General features: G+C 37.4%; 1 protein-coding gene and 1 long non-coding RNA gene across 3 annotated transcripts in view; one reads left to right on the plus strand and one right to left on the minus strand.

The window, feature by feature from the left end:
- Positions 1-3,194, minus strand: part of LOC137093940 (uncharacterized) — a 39,685-nt gene extending 36,491 nt beyond the window's left edge. Inside the window, exons 1-2 of the long non-coding RNA XR_010908576.1 lie at positions 3,117-3,194; positions 2,528-2,690 (exon numbers count right to left, since the gene is read on the minus strand). This is a non-coding gene — a long non-coding RNA (uncharacterized lncRNA). The remainder of the gene's footprint in view (positions 1-2,527; positions 2,691-3,116) is intronic.
- The window catches only part of erbb3a (erb-b2 receptor tyrosine kinase 3a), a 34,024-nt gene extending 14,874 nt beyond the window's left edge, over positions 1-19,150 (plus strand). Inside the window, exons 5-29 of one of the 2 annotated variants that reach the window (XM_067458995.1) lie at positions 122-184; positions 1,027-1,145; positions 1,256-1,397; positions 1,561-1,674; positions 2,047-2,164; positions 2,699-2,772; positions 3,136-3,226; positions 4,479-4,496; positions 5,700-5,917; positions 8,961-9,093; positions 9,509-9,602; positions 9,694-9,851; positions 10,467-10,520; positions 10,603-10,744; positions 10,856-10,975; positions 11,166-11,264; positions 11,501-11,686; positions 11,795-11,950; positions 12,736-12,811; positions 12,897-13,043; positions 13,614-13,711; positions 13,794-13,973; positions 14,570-14,638; positions 14,834-15,101; positions 16,917-19,150. In XM_067458995.1, the coding sequence (XP_067315096.1) occupies positions 122-184; positions 1,027-1,145; positions 1,256-1,397; positions 1,561-1,674; positions 2,047-2,164; positions 2,699-2,772; positions 3,136-3,226; positions 4,479-4,496; positions 5,700-5,917; positions 8,961-9,093; positions 9,509-9,602; positions 9,694-9,851; positions 10,467-10,520; positions 10,603-10,744; positions 10,856-10,975; positions 11,166-11,264; positions 11,501-11,686; positions 11,795-11,950; positions 12,736-12,811; positions 12,897-13,043; positions 13,614-13,711; positions 13,794-13,973; positions 14,570-14,638; positions 14,834-15,101; positions 16,917-17,776 (3,797 nt within the window). In that variant the 3' untranslated portion in view covers positions 17,777-19,150. The remainder of the gene's footprint in view (positions 1-121; positions 185-1,026; positions 1,146-1,255; positions 1,398-1,560; positions 1,675-2,046; positions 2,165-2,698; positions 2,773-3,135; positions 3,227-4,478; positions 4,497-5,699; positions 5,918-8,960; positions 9,094-9,508; positions 9,603-9,693; positions 9,852-10,466; positions 10,521-10,602; positions 10,745-10,855; positions 10,976-11,165; positions 11,265-11,500; positions 11,687-11,794; positions 11,951-12,735; positions 12,812-12,896; positions 13,044-13,613; positions 13,712-13,793; positions 13,974-14,569; positions 14,639-14,833; positions 15,102-16,916) is intronic. The other variant, XM_067458996.1, reaches the window with a different exon arrangement.
- The last annotated feature ends 331 nt before the right edge of the window (positions 19,151-19,481 follow it).

The raw sequence follows: 19,481 nt of genomic DNA on the forward strand, positions 1-19,481 counted from the left end.
CAGAGGTTCAAAAGGTTGCTCTTTCATAGTTCAGAAGGCTTAATAGTGTAGCCAAATAGATGGAAAGACTTTTAATTTGGATTGACGATCTTATTGGAATTACAATGCATTTTCTGTTTAGTTCCCTGTCATGAGTCTTGTGGGGCCCGGTGTTGGGGTCCAGGAAATGACACTTGTCAAATATGTAAGTCTCGGGAAACATGAACACACACACGCACACATGTTGTGTTTTTAATATAACCTTTCAGTTAACCCTACCCATCACTTTCTGCATATTTACATTTGCAAAAGATATTATTCTGTATGATTTATAGGCGGTTTTCCTCATGGGGACCAAAAATGTCCCCACAAGGATAAGGATTTCAGATATTGCAATCTTTGGACATTTTGTCCTCATAAGGCCCACACACACATATGTTGGGTTTTTATGTTTTATTGGGAATTTCTATAGACATAATGATTTTTATACTGTACCCCTAAACCTAACCATCACAGAAAACCTTTTGCATTTTTACATTTTCAAAAAACATAATTTAGTCTGATTCATAAGCTGTTTTTCTAATGGAGAGCAAAAAATGTCCCCACTAGGACAAGGATTTCGGCTATTGCCATCTTTGTCCTCATGGGTTTACCAGGACCACACACACAAGTTTACTTAGTTATCTAAATGGGAACATAACATAGACTTGTATTGTTTTTATGTACAGATATTTATAAATACCATATCCTAACCCTAGCTTAAAAAGCTGCATTTTTACAATTTATAACAACTTTATTTGCTCTATTTTTATGCTGTTTTTACAAATAAGGACATCCCGAAAATGAGTTTTTGTCAGGTTTAGCTCGTTTCTGGGTACAAATATGTCCACAAAATATGGTTAAGTAGTTACACACACACACACACACACACACACACACACACACACACACACACACACACACACACACACACACACACACACACACTGTTCTTTAGTTTTCTGTATCTCACACACACTGCTCACTTTGTTTCTCTCCTGTTGTCAGTGACGAAGACAGTGTGCGCACCGCAGTGTAACGGCCGCTGTTTTGGACGCAGCCCCAGCGAGTGCTGTCACATAGAGTGTGCGGGAGGCTGCACTGGACCCCTCGACACCAACTGCTTTGTATGTTAAACAAACTCACACTAGTTCTTCAACATGTATCACTCTAGTCTAACATAACAACGTCATGAATAAAGCCTTGCTTGCTTTGATTTGACTTTATGTGTTTACAGGCCTGCAGAAATTTTAACAACTCGGGGTCGTGTGTGCCGCAGTGTCCCCAAGCTCTCATCTATAATAAAGTGACGTTCAAATTGGAACCGAATCCTAATGCGAAATACCAGTTTGGCACGATGTGTGTATCCCATTGTCCTAGTAAGTGATTCCTTTGTCATTTCATGGGTTATGGAGTGCGTTACATTGGTTATGATGCCAAAACTGAATATCCAATAAAACCTATATGCACTTTGAAGGATTTATGGTGTAATATAATTGTTTGACTTCCTGCCTTTATTTGCTCTGTTCTCTTGTTCTTCAGCTAACTTTGTTGTAGATGGCAGTTCATGTGTCAGCAGCTGTCCAGCAAATAAGATGGAGGTGGATAAAAAGGGGATGAAAAGATGTGAGCCATGTGGGGGTCTCTGTCCAAAAGGTAACGCACACCTTTGTTTACCTAGTTATATTCAATGGGAACATATTGACTTCTGTTTGTTTCTGTTGTTTAATGTAATGTTTTTTGAAAGAAGTCTTTTATGCTCACCAAGGGTGAATTTTTTGATAAAAAAGACAGTAATATTGTGAAATATGATTACAATTTGTAATATATTTTAAGTTATAATTTATTCCTGTGATGCAAAACTGGATTTTCAGCATCCATTACTCCAGTCTTCAGTGTCACATGATCCTTTAGAAATCATTCTAATAAAAACTCATAACAATGAGCGATTTACTGAATCCTGTTCATAAATCAATGTCTCAAAAGATGCAGAAGATTGCAAAAAGATTTTTTTCCCTTTTTATGCAGCATGTGTTGGCACTGGTACGCCTTCCAGACAGACCGTAGACTCACAGAACATCGACAGCTTTATAAACTGCACTAAGATTCAAGGCAGCCTGCATTTCCTTGTAACAGGCATTAGAGGGTGAGTGGAAAAAAATTCTTGGGAAATTTCAAGTCTTTCTTGTTTAAAATAGATCTTCTGAAATTAAATGTCAATTTTCATTTCAAATCAGCTAGGTACACAGTATGCTAGCTATAAAATTAACCTCACAAAGAAAATGTTTAAAATGTCATCACCATCATTTCCACCACAGAATGCTTTTAAACAATGGTGGTTGAAATATTCATGACAAAAATGAGCTTCTCTGTGGGAAATAGTGGACAAATGAAATAGTGGACAAGTGAGAGTGTGAAAGGTGTTTTTAAGTGAAGTTATTAAATGTAATTTTGGGAGGAGTACGCCCATCTAATCCTCTAATTAATACCAGGGTGTAAAAACGCTTACCTCTTACCACTTCCTGTTGTCAGTTCTTTCGGCATCCCTCCTTCCTTTCTGTTCCTTTCAGTATTGTTGCCTATGTAATAGGGGGCAACCAGAGCTCAAGTAGAATATCCTTTCCAAGTCCCTCTATAGCAGACAGCAAGCCAAATCTGTTCTTCTCTCTTTCCTCCACAGAGACAGTTACAATAATATTAGTGCTCTTGATCCAAAGAAACTGAAGATCTTCAACACCGTCAGTGAAATCACAGGTGTGTGTGTGTGTGGGCATGTTTTTGTGACATACGAGGACACAAATGTGTATAATGACATGAGTATGGTACAGGTATTACAAGGAGAGGGTGAAATATGAGGACATTGGCCATGTCCCCACTTTTCAAAATGCTTATCAATCATACAGGATGAGTTTTTTTAGAAAGTAAAAATGCAGAATGTTTCCTGTGATGGGTAGGTTTAGGGGCAGGGGCAGTGTAGGGGGATAGAAAATACGGTTTGTACAGTATAAAAAACATTACGCCTATGGAATGTCCCCATATGTCACAAAAAAAATGTGTTTGTGTGTGTGTATTTTTGCCATTTATACCATCTAACTCACCCTTCTTTCCACTTGATAGACATTCTGAGTATTCAGTCTTGGCCCGAAGAGTTGGAAGATCTTTCTGTCTTTTCAAATCTAGCAACAATACAAGGACGAACACTGTACAGGTGAGCATACAGCCTAAAAAAATTATTTACCTCCTTATTTCTTAACACAAAAAAAATGCATTAGCATAAACAAAGTATTCATGTTATTACTAGTAGTATGTGCGCTTTGTGCTATGAACAAGAACGATACATCAAATTTTTCAACTTGTCATGGGGAGATCACTTTTATCACTGTTATCACTTTTCAAAGAGATTGAATTTAGCTAACCAACATTTAAACAGTTAAAAATATCCCTGACTTACATTTAAAGTGGGGGGATATGTGTTGTAGGGATCAGCTCAGATTATATGGAGCAGGAAGAAACCACAGAGAAACAGCCTAGCCCTTTGTGATATTTTAGGATTATTTATTTACTTTGTAGAATGTATTAATATGTTGACTTTTAATTTTATTTAAAAAAAATATATATATATATATATTTTAGTAATTTTAGTGCTTACATTTATTTTATTTCATATATATATTGAACTTTGCGACCTTTTGCCACATTTCAGGCTTCAAACATAATCATATGAAACTGTAATTTTTTGTGAAGAATCAACAACAAGTGTGACACAATCATGAAGTGGAACGAAATTTATTGGATATTTAAAACTTTTTTAACAAATCAAAAACTGAAAAATTGGGCGTGCAAAATGATTCGGCCCTCTTAAGTTAATACTTTGTAGCGCCACCTTTTGCTGCGATTACAGCTGTAAGTCGCTTGGGGCATATCTCTATCAGTTTTGCACATTGAGAGACTGACATTTTTTGCCCATTCCTCCTTGCAGAACAGCTCGAGCTCACTGTATATATATATATATATATATATATATATATATATATATATATATATATATATATATATATATATATATATATATATATATATATATATATATAAGCTTAAGTTTTAGTTAAAATAACAACCCTGTTCAGAACATAAAAGGAACCCCATAGCAACCACTCTTGACCTTGCTGTGGTTTTTCATAGGCAATCAGTTTCTTTAGAAAAGTAAAAAAATATAGTTTCCTTGTTTATATAGTTCTCAAATTTCCCTTGCTTTCCCAGGGAAAGCAAGACTTGACAAAAATGTAAAATGTGTACCTTGAATACAATGTAAGTCGCTTTGTATAAAAGCATCTGCCAAATGCATAAATGCAAATGCAAATATAATTACAATACCATACTAATTGTTGCCTGATATTTCTAGAAATATCTTCATAATATTCATTACCGATTTTCATGCTTCTGTCTTGTTCTCCCTCCAGAGGAATAAGCTCTAAGAGGTATGATTGTGTGTTCAGCTTGTACTCCTTTTCTCTCTTTACTTGATTGTTCTATATATGCATATATAAATGGTTAAAATCTCACATTTTGCATTGCTTAAAGGTGCTTTACAATCAGCTCATTGGTGTGGTATTTCTAAGCTTCAGATTGGTGGTGGGAAATCTTGCATGAAGAACATGGAAACTTTTCTGCTGATCAGAAAAAGCTCATTTACAATGTTGATTTCTTCAACATGAAATGCTGTTCACATCCCATTTACTTCCATATCTGATGTATACTACTATTCAAATGTTTGGAGTCATAAATAATAAAATAAAAAATAAATTAAAATAAATTAATAATAAAATAATAATAATAATAATTAGAATAATAATAATAATACCTGTATTCAGCTAAGATGCATTAAACTGATCAAAAGTTACATTCATACAAATATATTTATGATATAATGATACAAAATATTTCTGTGTCAAATAAATGCTGTTCTCTTAACTTGAAGAAAATGTATTCTGTAAATGTATAAAAAAAAGTGCATAACACTTTATTTTAAGGTTCAGTTATTAACTATTAACTAGTTGCTTATTAGCATGCATATGAATAGGATATTAGTACTTATAAATCACATTTAATGCCTTATTCTGTATGACCTTATTCTACATCCCGTAATCCTACCCAATACCTAAACTTAAATGCTACAAAAACTACCTTACTAACTATTAATAAGCAGTAAATGAGGAGTTTATTGAGGCAAAAGTCATAGTTAAAAGTGAATATGTGTTTCCCATACTAAAGTGGTGGGCAACAAGTGTCTCATAGTAGCTGCAGAGCGAACGCACAGAGTAGCATTATAATAAATATCAATAAACTCTAATAAATAATCTAATGTGATAAAACAGCGCTGTGGTACCCCACATAGCATGAGTCTGTCTATGGCATAATAAAAGCTCAGCGAAATCAATGCATCATCAAGCTACGCCTTTGTTTTGAATAAGCCACCTCTAGTGGTGAAAACTGACATATTGTGGTTTAAGCAAGTAAATTGGGTCAGTTCATTTCATGATGATTTTAAGTACAATGTCATTGTATTTGTGTCTTTTAAATGACATTTCTACTCTCTCTCTCTCTCTCTCTCTCTCTCTCTCTCTCTCTCTCTCTCTCTCTCTCTCTCTCTCTCTCTCTCTCTCTCTCTCTCTCTCTCTCAGAGGGTACTCACTTTTGGTAATGAAGATTCCTACGTTGAAGTCCCTGGGTCTTCGCTCTCTCAAACGAATCGGTGATGGAGGCATCTACATTACAGGAAACAAGCAGCTATGCTATCACCACACCGTTAACTGGACACGTCTGTTCGGGAGCGGCGCCAGGGCTGCGCGTCGCCAGAAGTCCCTCGACATCAAAGAGAACCACCCTCAAGAGCAATGCAGTGAGTAGCCTACATGTGGCGTATTATCAAAATTAGTTTTCACTAGTGACTTGTTTTGGGTTCATTTGAATTCAAATTTTGTATGGAATATTGCTATCCTGACAAGTCAGACCCACTTCAAAATGTTTGGTCTGGAAACTCACCATTGACAGGGCTCAATCTGAGGGGCGGGATAAAAGGTTGTCTTTCAAACTCCCTCTGCAACGCAATAGGATAGCGCTACAACCATCCAGAGCAACGAAGGTGAAGCAGAGCTAGTTGACAGATTCAACTTTCACCATATCCGGTCGGCTAAACTCAGAACACATCTTCCCTTTTTAAGAATGACTTCAGTGCCGTTCTTTGTTCTTTTCTCAGAGAAAAGCTTAACCCCAAGTCTTCCAGAGTCGTGGTCAAAGCTGATTCGAAAGACCGCCGTTCGCCAGTTTCTGTGTTTACTAGAAGCACGCAAACGCAACTCGGCCGTCATTGTTAAGCCCCGCCCACCGACTCTATACACGATGTGATTGGCCTGATCAGATTTTGTTTTTTACAGCTCAGATGTGTATTGAGAGTTGTTAGACGATACTCGCACCAGATTAGATTTGCTGCCGCTAGGGTGTGTCTAGATTTCTAGGCTAGAATATTGCTTGATTATTAAATATTTTATCTTTTTTTTCATGTGCCCTCATAATCTTTAATCAAAATATTGTCCTCTCCCTTTTGCAACAACATCACTTCTCTTCTCTGATGAAGTTTTTACTGGCGTGAGGGCGGGGCAACCTGTCACTCACATGAGATCGACCAATAGGAAACAACAACCATCCAAACAATTCCAGATTGACAAAATCAAGCCCCTACATTTTTTCTTGTTTGAGAAGCTGTTGCACTCAATATATGGTCACAACAGGGAAAAAAGACGAATGCAAGTTTCATGCTGACTTTAAAGCTGCTGTCTGTAACTTGTTTGGGTTAAAAATGATACCAAATAAATTTGAGCAAGTACATAACCAGCCAGTGTTCAAAACTACCTGCTTACCTTAGCTCGATTTACAACGGTAAGCTTGTAATAATAATAATGTTTTTAATTCCAGTGGTACTGGTGGATTTCCGAGGGAAATTCGAGCATATATTTGCATCATGTCACATCTGTACACATAAACAAGGAGTCTCGGCTAGCATTCTATATCGCGTATGAGGATGTTGGAGGTGGAGAATTATAGCCTTTTCTCACATCACTTGATATAATTAAACTTGTCAATTTGATGGCGGATCCAAAAAGGTTCAAATGACAATCACCAATGACAACTGGAGAGTCACCCACTGTAAAAAAGGCTTCGAGCTTCGGAGTGGCTGGAGAAAAGAGACTTCAACCGGGCCAATGTGAAAACTAGGATAAAATGTACTTTTAAAGGTGCCGTGAACTGTGTTTGAAGTTTTTTTTAAGCTTTTTTAAATTTGTTGGTATATGACGATTAGAAATTAAATTAGACTGCGCAGAACTAAACTACAGCAGGTAACTTAGCCCTAATTCACATTAAAGGGATAGTTCACACAAAAATGAAAATTCTATCATCATTTACTCTCCCTCAAGTTGTTTCAAACCTGCATGAATTTCTTTCTTCTGCGGAACACAAAGGAAGATATTTGAAAGAATGTTTTTATATAAGAAGATTTTGAGCCCCATTGACTACCATAGTAGGGGAAAAAAAATTCTATGATGATAGAATTTTAATTTTTGGGTGAACTAACCCTTTAAAGGTCCCGTTCTTCGCGTGTTTTCGAAGCTTTGATTGTGTTTACAGTGTGCAATATAGCATGAGTTCATGTTTCGCGTTTAAAAAAACACAGTTTTTTCACACAGTTTACTTATCTGTACAGCGCTGTTTCCTCTGTCTTAAAAATGGCCTGATGATTTCCTTGTTCTATGAAGTCCCTCCTTCAGAAACACGTAACGAGTTCTGATTGGGCCATCGCGTGTTGTGATTGGAAAGCAGCTTAGCACACTTTGCCCGGAAAGGTCCCGCCTCTTTCCATAACGGGGAGATGCAAGCGCTGAATGCGCGCTCTTCTCCACGTGGGAGAGCAACAAGATGGAATCGCGAAGAACGGGACTTTTAAATGTCGTCATGCAATGCTGATGTTAACTAAGTATAATTTGTACGGTTTAATTTGATATGATAAACGATCGTTAGATTAATCATCGCGATTTATTGCAATGCTTTTTCCCCCTTAGTTGGTCAGAGCAAAAGTGGATGTTAGCTACTTACTTGTTCAGATGACATTCTTATGTCGGTCATACTTTCAAACAGAGTCTGTGATTGTGAACACTGGTGTGGTTACTGACATCGTCCTCAAAACATTGGATTCTTCCGCGCTGTGCTGTGCCGAGGCACAACCCATGTAAAGTTATGATGATATATGATGATTCCGCGAATAACTGCAATTGTAGTTTGGACTGCAGCTTTAAGTTTGACAGTTGGATACATTTACTCTTACTCTTGGAAAGGGTTCTAGCATTCAATAAGTTTCTTGTTAAATGAAGAAAAAAAGACAAAAACTAAAAATGTTAAATGCATGATATGGAATGTTGTATATTGATGAATATTAAAGGAACTGTATGTAAGAAATGTATTTCTATGTATTTAAATACTGTAATTTAAAAGTTATTGTTGCAGCCCTCAACTGATGTTGTCATGTTGTGTTTTGGCCTGAAGCTCCGCCCTCCACCTATCGACCAATCACAAAGTCAGTAGTGTTTCTGCTTCCGGGTTGCCATATTTGCTCTAGTTACCACAGCTGCAGCTACAAACGTTCCTGCTGGATCCTGCAGCCTATCTGGCAACCTCGAGTCAGGGGGAGGGGGAGAGGGGATAGTGATTGCAGTACCAGTTTTGGCCACAATCTTACATACACTTCCTTTAAATATTATTAATGACTTTTTACAATAAAAAAAATCTCATATTCAGTATTTCTCTGTGTGTGTGTGTGTGTGTGTGTGTGTGTGTGTGTGTGTGTGTGTGTGTGTGTGTGTGTGTGTGTGTGTGTGTGTGTGTGTGTGTAGTTGAAGAAGGGCATGTGTGTGATCCCCTGTGTTCATCTGAGGGCTGCTGGGGCCCGGGACCTGATCAGTGTCTGTCTTGCAAGAACTACAGAAGAGGAGGAACATGTGTACCGCACTGCAACTTCCTGTCAGGGTCAGTATAGGACAATGGCTGTCTCTCATTCTGCACCCTATTCGCCTAGTACAGTATATTGCGGACAAAAAGTCATTTGTATTGTTCTTTATTGTAACCGTTAGAAAGTGTGTGGCATATGTGCTCCAAACCATTTCTGATGACAAAGAAGCTGCAGAGGTTGTGATATTTCCAGTTTATGAATAATATTGAGAAATGGATGCTCACTGGGATTTCTCTTGAATGAACATGTTTTAGTGCTCTGGAATGATTTTGACATTGACACAGTGCTTAGAAATGGCCAACTTTCTGGGCAGTGAACTGGGGGGTGCATTGAGACACAGTGTCCTTTTGATGTGTGTGTTGTAGATAAGAAAACAATGTATGATTGTGAGAAAAAAAAATTCTGAAGAGATGCCCTCTGACCTCTCCACAGTGAAAAACGAGAGTTTGCAGGACCTAAAGGAGAGTGTATGCCATGTCACCAGGAGTGTGCGGTTCAGGACTACAAACACACCTGCAGAGGACCGGTAATCTTTTTTTCTTTGGTAGATTGTCACGCACTGTTTGCACGGATTGTTTGATTTATTAAGTAATCTCTCCATCTCATTTGTCCTGCAGGGTGCTGATGAGTGTGAAGCATGTGTGCATTTGCAGGATGGGCCATACTGCGTGTCCTCGTGTCCGGAGGGGGTTCAGGGGGAAAATGGGCTCATCATTTATAAGTTCTCCAGTGGCCAGCACAAATGCCAACCATGTCATGCCAACTGCACCCTGGGGTGAGGAGGCTCAGAATGTCAATAAAAATATATTTTAATCTTTAGCTTTCATGCAAAACATTCAGTTTGCCCAGGGATGATAAAATTGAGAAAAAAGGGGGAAAAAGAAAGAAAGAGGAACCTGACCATATCTAGAAACTGGAATATCATAGAGACTTGGGAGGTTGGATTTTTTTTACTTAGGCCATTCACTTATGTTCGCCAAAAATACAGTAATATAATCAAATGTTTTTTACAGTTTTTCTATATGAATTTATTTGAAAATATAATTTATTCCGTTGAAAGCTGAATTTCAGTGTCACATGATGATCCTTCAGAAATCATTCTAATATGCTGATTTGCTGCTCAAGAAACATTTCTTAATATTATCAAAGTCAAAAACTGTTTTAGTGCTGACTAATATTTTTGGTCAAATGTCATAAATAGGGGGTTATTATGAAAAGAAAGTTCAAAAGTACGGCATTTATTAGATTTCTTTTGCAACATTATAAATGTCTTTACCTACACTGATCAAATGTGTGTATCTTACTAACCCTAAACTTTTAAATGGTTGTGTATGTCACTGTAATTATAATATTTTTGCTGTCAATTAATACTGTATGTTTCCTGTCTCAGATGTTTGGGTCCAGGTCAGAATGATTGTGTGGATTCGTCCAGGTCTGCCGCTAGGTAAGTGTCTCCCTCTGCTGGTGTGATGTATCACCTGCAGTTGCCAGTCAGCGTGTAATTGTGTAAACATGTTGTGTTGCAGCTTGCCAGTGACAGCAATAGTGCTGAGCGTTATATTCGGGGTCCTCGTCGCATTCTCAGTGTTTGTGCTGAGTGTTCTGTACCGCAGAAGTGTTGCCATCCGTCAAAAACGTGCCATGAGGAGATATCTGCAGAGTGGAGAGGTTTGTGCAGAGACATATATAGTCAAGTATAATTCAACAAACTGAATTGTTGAAGTGTTGTTAACTTCAGTGAATTGTATAAGGTTTTATAACATTTAAAAATACATATAGAGTTTTGAACCACTGGAGCCTGGAGAAAAAGGCGTGAAAGTTCATGCTCGGATATTGAGAGGGTCTGAACTACGAAAGATCAAACCTCTTGGCTCTGGAGTGTTTGGCACTGTGCACAAGGTACAGTTCTTACGTCATTCACACTCTGATGTCATTACATGAGCTCATACTGAAACCTGACAATAACTTAAGTTTAAGTAACTGAACCATTTCCTCAAGGTGTTCTCCTAATGCATTGTTTACTTCCTTATTTTGTCTCTCTTGCTGTTTCCTCATGCATATTTCTTCTTTCTCATTTGTTTCTTCACAGGGAGTTTGGATACCAGAGGGAGACACAGTAAAGATTCCAGTGGCTATCAAGACTATCCAAGACCGTACAGGACGACAGACCTTTCAGGAACTTACAGATGTAAGACACACACAAATCTTTCCAAGTGCTCAGTGCATTTAAAAATCAACACACACACATCACTATTTTGATTCATTATATTAAAATATAATTTTCTGTAAAACCTACTGTATCTTTGATCAAATAAATGTAGCCTTGTTGAACATTATGAGACAACCCCAAGCTTTTGAATGGTAGTGTAGTACTAAATAAAAACATTCAGCGGACACACAAAATGACGTTCTGTTGTCTTGCAGCATATGTTGGCTATGGGGAGTTTGGACCACCCGTATATAGTGAGGCTGTTAGGCATCTGTCCAGGGCCCAGTCTGCAGCTGGTCACTCAGCTCAGTCCTCAGGGGTCGTTGCTGGAGCACATCCGGCAGCGCAGAGAGAGTCTCAACCCTCAGAGACTGCTCAACTGGTGTGTGCAGATTGCCAAGGTAAGAGGGACAGATACTCTGGCTATGTGTGTTGAGCGATTCAGGTATTCAGACCATTTCAAGCCCACTTAAACAAACTAAAGTCTTTCCTCACTTTTTGCCTCCTAGGGTATGTACTATCTAGAAGAGCAGAGAATGGTCCACAGGAACCTGGCTGCCCGCAACATTCTGTTCAAGAGTGATTTAATTGTTCAAATAGCTGATTATGGCATCGCTGACCTCCTTTACCCCGATGACAAGAAATACTTCTTCAATGAAATTAAGGTAAAGCAGAATTCCAAGTTACACTGTCGGTCAAAAGTTTAGAATAATAATGATTTTGAAAAGTCTTATGCTTACCAAGGCTGCATTTATTTGATAAAAAATACATTAAAAACAGTAATACTGTGAAGTATTATTACAAGTTAAAATATATGTACATGTTTAATATATGGTTGTGCTCCTTAATATTTTTGTGAAACTGTGATACACTACCATTCAAAAGTTTGGGGGAAAGTACGATAAAAACAAGTAAAACTGTTATTTAGCAAGGACACATTAAATTGATCAAAAGTTACAGTAAAGACATTTATGTTACAAAAGATTTCTATTGCAAATAAATGCTGTTCTTATGAACTTTCTGTTTATCAAAGAATCCAAAAATGTTTGTATCAAACTGTCCACAAAAATATGAAGCAGCGCAACTGTTTTCAACATTGATAAGAATATAAAACAATAAATCAACATATTATAATGATTTCTGAAGGATCATGTTGAGTAATGATGCAGAAAAATCAGATTTGCATCACAGAAGTAAACTGCATTTTTAAATATATTCAAATATAAATTTAATTATAATGATTTAAAATTAATAATATTAAATATAACATTTATAATATTACTTTTTTTTTTACTATATTTTTGATTAAATAAATGCAGCTTGGTAATAAGATTTAAAAAATATTAGTTATTCCAAAGTTTTTACTGGTGATGTATATGCACTGCTACTAAATTTCAATCAGTTCCTGAACCGGTAATCTCACTTTTTTCCTAATGTTTGTAAATCCTAGACGCCGATTAAGTGGATGGCCCTCGAAAGCATCTTGTTCCGCAGATACACACACCAGAGTGATGTATGGAGCTATGGTGAGTCCATCTGTAAGATAAAATGGAACTGTAAAATATTGCACTTTGGAGCTGAAGATTCAGTAAAAGCCCACTCTATCTCTAGGTGTGACAGTCTGGGAGATGATGTCATATGGGGCAGAGCCTTACTCTGCGATGCGACCACAAGAAGTACCTGATCTGTTAGAGAAAGGGGAACGCCTTTCTCAACCTCAGATCTGCACCATCGATGTCTACATGGTCATGGTCAAATGTGAGTCTTCTTATAGCCCATAATGCAATGTGGAACTGATCGTATGCTTCTGAATTTGATCCCATCACATATATCATATAGAAACCGGACACATTAGCATGAAAGCTTCTGGAAAGATTGTAAATACAAATTAGAGATGTATAATATATAAGTGCTATAATCAGATACTAGAAAGTTTTTTTTTTTATTTGCCAATTCTTTAATGTATTTTGACAAAATATTATAGAATTTACACAACCGTTCAAACGTTTTTGACAGGTTTTTTAATTATAGTAAAATATAGTAAAAACAGTAATATTGGGAAATATTATTTATTACTATTATTTGTTTATATATATATTTTAAAATGTCATTATTCCTGTGATGCGAAGTTGGATTTCATTCATTTCATTCGTCTTCAGTGTCACATGATCCTGTCGAAATCATTCTAATATGCTGCTTTGCTGCTCAAGATATTTTTGAACTGTCATTTATTGGTTATTGGCCATATCTTGAAAATAATTATCTGTTTATCTGTATCAGTCAGAATATTTATATATCTGTGCTTTCCTTACACAAATGTTTAAACAGGTTGGATGATTGATGAAAATGTTCGGCCAACTTTCAAGGAGCTAGCCAATGAGTTCACCCGAATGGCCAGAGACCCTTCTCGGTATCTTGTCATCAAAGTAAGGCAAACGGACAGAGTACTTCATTGTTTACTGGTCATGTCAGAAGGATGACTGTTGTTGATTGATGTTCCACCAATAGGAGGAGTACAGAGCTCCTGACTCGGCCTCAGATGAGTCACATCAGAGAGGAACTGAGATGGACATTCTAGGGGAGGCCCTGGAGGACCAGGAAGATGAAGTCTCAGAAGATGCAATAGACATGCCACGCTATGTAACGCCATCTAGAAGCTTCTCTAGACTGCGTATAGATTCTTATCGGGTGCGTTAAATAATATTGACCGTGATCAATACACAATGGTTTGAAAATAGCCTAATACACTACTGTTCAAAATGTGGGATATGAAATTTGAATGTTTTTTGAAAGAAGATTCTTATGCACAGTAAGGCTGCATGGTTTTTTTTAAATCAAAAAATACAGTAAAAACAGGAACATTGTGAAATATTATTACCATTTAAATTGACTGTTTTCTATTTTAATATGTTAAAATGTAATTTATTCCTGTGATATCGAAGCTGAATTTTCAGAATCATTACCTAGTCTTGAGTCTCATGATCCTTCCGAAACCATTCTAACATGCTGATTTACTGCTCAAGAAACATTTCTTATTATCACGGTTTAAAACAACATTTTTGTGGAAAGCATTATACATTTTTATGTTTTTGCAACAAATCGTTTTAATTTCACTTTTGGTCTGTTTAATGCATGCTTGCTGAATAAAAGTAATAATTTCTTTCAAACAAATTACTTTAAAGAACTTTCTGAACCATATCTTCAGATGATTTGTGGAGGCTGTTTGAATAATAAATTAAGCAGCATAACTTTATGACACTTTTCTTCTTTGTTTATTACACCAGTCAAGTCTGACTCCATCCAATATTGCTGGATATCTACCAATGACCCCTGGCCTGGAGAGCTCTGTGCAGGTCAGTGTTTCACAATCATGTCTAAAGCTCATTTTAGTGCAATAGTTTTAGGCTGAGACCATCCATATAGAAACAACATGGGTTATGATGAATGAATAATGGAGGAATAATGAGGAGGAATATTGGAGGAATAAAACTTGCATGTCTTCTTAACACACCTCCACTTCATATATTGTCCATCTCATTTTGCTGTAGACGGCATGGGCATCTCGTTCCCGTCTGGACTCAGCTTGCACTGTTTCTGTGAGTTCGGAAGGGCAGGGAACTGCAGTGGAACTGGAAATGAACGAGGACTTCCCATTGGTTGGCAGCATGAGGAGGGTCACACATCGTGAGGACAGCGCTTACATATCACAGCGGGACAGCCTATCAGGGCCTCCGGAAACAACCTCCACAGGGACTCAAGGAGAAGAGGACCAAAATGAATATGTGTTGCCTGGTTTTGATGAAAGTCCAGAGAAAGGTGAGGATATGCAAATTAGGTGTGTATGTGTGTAACCTTTATAAAACAATTTCTGCAAAATGTTGATGCTTTAAACTTTTAAAGCTCCTGTGAAGTATAATTAAATATCTGCAAAAGCCCGGTTCTGCCTTCAGTAAAACATGATTTATGAGATATTGTTTAAAATAAGAAATAAATGTACGTAAATTGCGATACAAAATTACACTGAGAAATAGATTTACAATTATGATATAGTCAAAATAAACCTTCAGGGTTGCTTGTTTTTTAATTTTATACTCAAACCATTGTACTGTTGTTTAACAATATACTGATTGTTCAGCTGAGGAAACGCCTTTCAGTTTTGCTTTAAACTAAAATTTTAAGTAGACAAAAAATACTGCTACCTTAATATAGTACATTGTCAAGACTGTAAGTCCATCCTGCACAGCCTTGTTTTCACCTGTGTTAAATTCAATATCGTGTCTAACCTGAGTGAGGTAACATGCATTACATTTTGAATAGTGTGCAACAGTCGGGTTCTGGAAGAAAAACTAATAAATTTTTTCATAAGTAATTGATAATGATAATTTTGAAACCTGTTGTGAGCTCTGAGGTTGTTAATCAATGATATTTGCTTCTGTTTAAGCCATCAGTCACTATTATTTTAACATACTTGTTAATCATGTTTAACAGCTGAATTTGGGGTGAAAACTACATTAACTATGATGATTTGCTACAAGCAAATCTTGCCAAAAGAGCTCCTTAGCTCCCCACTCCCATGAAGCACTGTAAATGACATAATCAAGTTGGCCTCCCTATATTCTCAAAGTACTTAATCTATAGTACTTAATCTATATATCTATATATATACCTTTCTAGGAAGACTTTCCACAAGGTTTAGGAGTGCATTTGTAGGAATTTATGACCATTCTTCTAGAAGCGCATTTGATTTGGTGGTTGGGTTGAGGTCAGGACTCTGTGCAGGCCAGTTATGTTCCTCCACACCAAACTCGTTTGTCCATGTCTTTATGGACCTTGCTTTGTGCACTGGTGTGCAGTCATGTTGGAACAGGAAGTAACCATTCTCAAACTGTTCTCACAAAGTTGGGAGCATGAAATTGTCCAAAATGTCATGGTATGATGAAGCTTTAAAAAGCGTGATTGGTCACTTCAGAGAACACGTCTCCACTGCTCTAGTCTAGTGGTAGTTTGCTTTACTCCACTGTATCAGACACTTTGCATTGCACTTGGTGATGCAAGGCTTGGATGCAGCAGCCATGAAAACCCATTGCATGAAGCTCTGTACACACTGTTCTTGAGCTAATCTGAAGGCCACACGAAGTTTGGAGTTCTGTAGCTACTGACTGCAGAAAGTTGGCGAATTCTCTGCACTGTGTGCCTCAGAATGTGCTGACTCCACTCTGTGATTTTACTTGGCTGAGTGGCTGTTGTTCCCAATTGCTTCCACTTTGTTATAATACCACTAACAGTTGACCTTGGAATATAGATTATAGTAGTGAGGACATTTTAATGAATGGACTTATTGCACAGATGGAAACCTACCACGCTTGAATTCACTGAGCTCCTGAGAGAGACCCATTCTTTCACAAATGTTTGTAGAAACATCTGCATGCCTAGATGCTTGATTTTATACACCTGTGGGCATAGAAGTGATCGGAACACCTGAATTCAATTATTTGATGATATAATGCCAAATACCAATAATTTTGCCATTGTACTGTGTATATATGCTTTTTTTTTGTTATTGGAGGCGAACCCATATTCATGAGTACTCGTGTTAACACATCTCTTGTTTTGTGTTTTTTGTTTTTTTAGAAACAGTTATATTTCCATCATCACGTGCCACACGTTCTCAAAGGAGACTGTCAAGGGGTCATTCTGGTGACTTTTTAGAAGCCCACAATGGGGCAGGTGAAGAATATGAGTATATGAACAAACAGACCCTCTCACTCTGCCATATACCGGGGCAGCTTAAAGATTACAATCAGCGACCTCCACGAAACCGCAGTGCCTCCTTCAACCCTGCCGGGTTGTACAGCAATCACAAATCTCCAGGGTCTGGCAGACCCAATAAGAGATCATCGATCGAAGGTTCAGAAAGTAGTGGAGGTCTCTCCCAGTCCTCGACTGAGCAAAGAAGTCACAGCGACGGCGATTTCCTGTCCAGTGAAGCAGAGTACACGGATGCTGATCTGGATCTTCAGGAGGTTCAGTACGAATACATGGATGTCCGTGGTGGAGGAGGAGGAACACCAACTAACATGGTGCTCAAACTTCACCTCCCAAGACCAGTTTCCCACCCTCATCTCAAAAGATCACCACAAGACGACGAAGACGAATATGTAGAGGATGACTATCAGTACACGAACCGCCAGCCTCGGCTGAGGAATTCTCTCAGGGTGCAGGGGTTGATGGAAGGGGAAGGAGAAGTGTATGAATATGAGGATATGGACTCATTGGCTGCAGGTGGAGCCTCGACAGATGAATACCAGAACATGGATGGAGAAGACGAGGACAGTGTTGGGCTGAGGGACGGAGAGTGTCCAGGGGGACCCCAAAGCCTGGGGCCTGGAGCGTATGTAAAAGTGCATGCAGGGATGGAACATAAAGCTTTTGATAATCCTGACTACTGGCACAGCAGGTCATTTCATAAAACCAATGCTGTCCGCACATAGAGACGGAGTATGGACTGAAGGAACTTGACGCGAATGAACAAATGCAGCAGGTTGAACTGTCTTCAGTGACCAATGTTCAGGATATTATTCAGTAATGCACTTGTGCCAGTGTCTTACTGGCACAAATCTACAATAAAACTGATATGACCATGACAAAATAAATGTATTTTCATGTTAAATGTATTCTTGATATAAAAAATGTGGCATTAAGTGGTTTAAATATCTTTAAGCCAGAGCAGCTTTATTTTTTAATATATACTTTTTAATATAAACTCAAGGATTTTTATTGTATTTGATGGTTCTATGAAGAACCTTTAAAATTCATTCCACAAAAGGTTCTCAATAACTTTAGAATAAAAGGTTCTTTCACATTAAGAAATAAAAATTATTGCAAAAAATGGTTAACGGTTCTTTAGAGGCTAATTCACGCTGCACAGATAGATGGCGACTAATGTGGACAAATTAGTGCAGTGTGAAGTGAATTGTCTTAAGGGAAGACAAAATGGTTATTCTATAGCAGAGATGCCCAATTCTGTTCCTGGAGATCTGCAGTACCTCTCAAAACTCAACTGAAGCAGGTCATTAAGATGTTCAGGAAAGCTTAGTAATTATAGGCAGGTGTGTTTGATCAGGGATGGAGCTGAACGGCTGCTGGTAGGTAGATCTCCAGTAACAGGATTGGGCACCCCTGTTCTATGGCATCACTGTGAAAACCCTCTTTTGGAACTTTTATTTTTTAAGAGGATATGGTGGAGGTCCCAGAATTACCAGATTCCTGAGCTTCACATTGAAAGCACTGATTTTTACATTATGTCTGGATGTGTATGTGTATATATAGTATGTAAATGTGTGGTTACTTAAAATGTTCTGTTAATGCTAAGTTTGTGTAACTCATCGAGAGAAGCCATAAGTTTGCTGTTTGTACATTTGAGATGAGTTTTCTTAAATATTTGTTAGTGTGTTCATGAAGTGCCCAATTCAGTCAACAGCTATTACTGCCATATAACACTGTGCATCTGCTCAGATTGCACTGAAATTTTCTCCCAATGTCAAATCTGGGGTATTTACATTATGAATTTATAAAATGATTATGTGATAATGTCAGTTAAATAGCATATTGATTGAATTTGGATGAAGTTGTTTTTATTTGAGAGGTGTTGTATGCCTTATGAACAAATCATAATGAAGTACTTGTATTATGTTTCAAATGAAATGGCCAGTAAACAAGCTTTTACCACAAAACTATAGTTTTGTACACACATATCAAACTAAAGTATTTTCTCAGCTTTGTAACAGTTTGAAAATATTTTTTTATTCACTGTTTGTAACCTGTTATCTTACACTTTTAATAAATTGTTTCTATACAAACCTGAACTAATCTTAGAAAAGTCATACTCTCACATTTCTGCTTTCTGTGTTTTGTTAAAATGTGGTAGTTTCTCAACACATTTTTAAATATTAGTTTATAGATAGCTATAAATAAGAAACAAAGACAATTCCTGAACAGCCAGACAGATTTATGCTCTGTGTGTATGCCTCTCAAATGGTTGTAGGTGGAGAATCTCTAGCCATTCATCTGAACTTTAGGGTTCCCGTGAGCTGATCTAATTTTTAAAGATGCCACTATAATTTATGATTTCAAGTCATTTACAACAGAATAAAATATTCTTGCAGATACATGCCTTTGTTGGGCCCAAGGACCCTC

The sequence above is a fragment of the Pseudorasbora parva genome, chromosome 12 (assembly GCF_024679245.1).
Source record: "Pseudorasbora parva isolate DD20220531a chromosome 12, ASM2467924v1, whole genome shotgun sequence".
In the NCBI taxonomy this organism is placed as follows: Eukaryota; Metazoa; Chordata; class Actinopteri; order Cypriniformes; family Gobionidae; genus Pseudorasbora; species Pseudorasbora parva.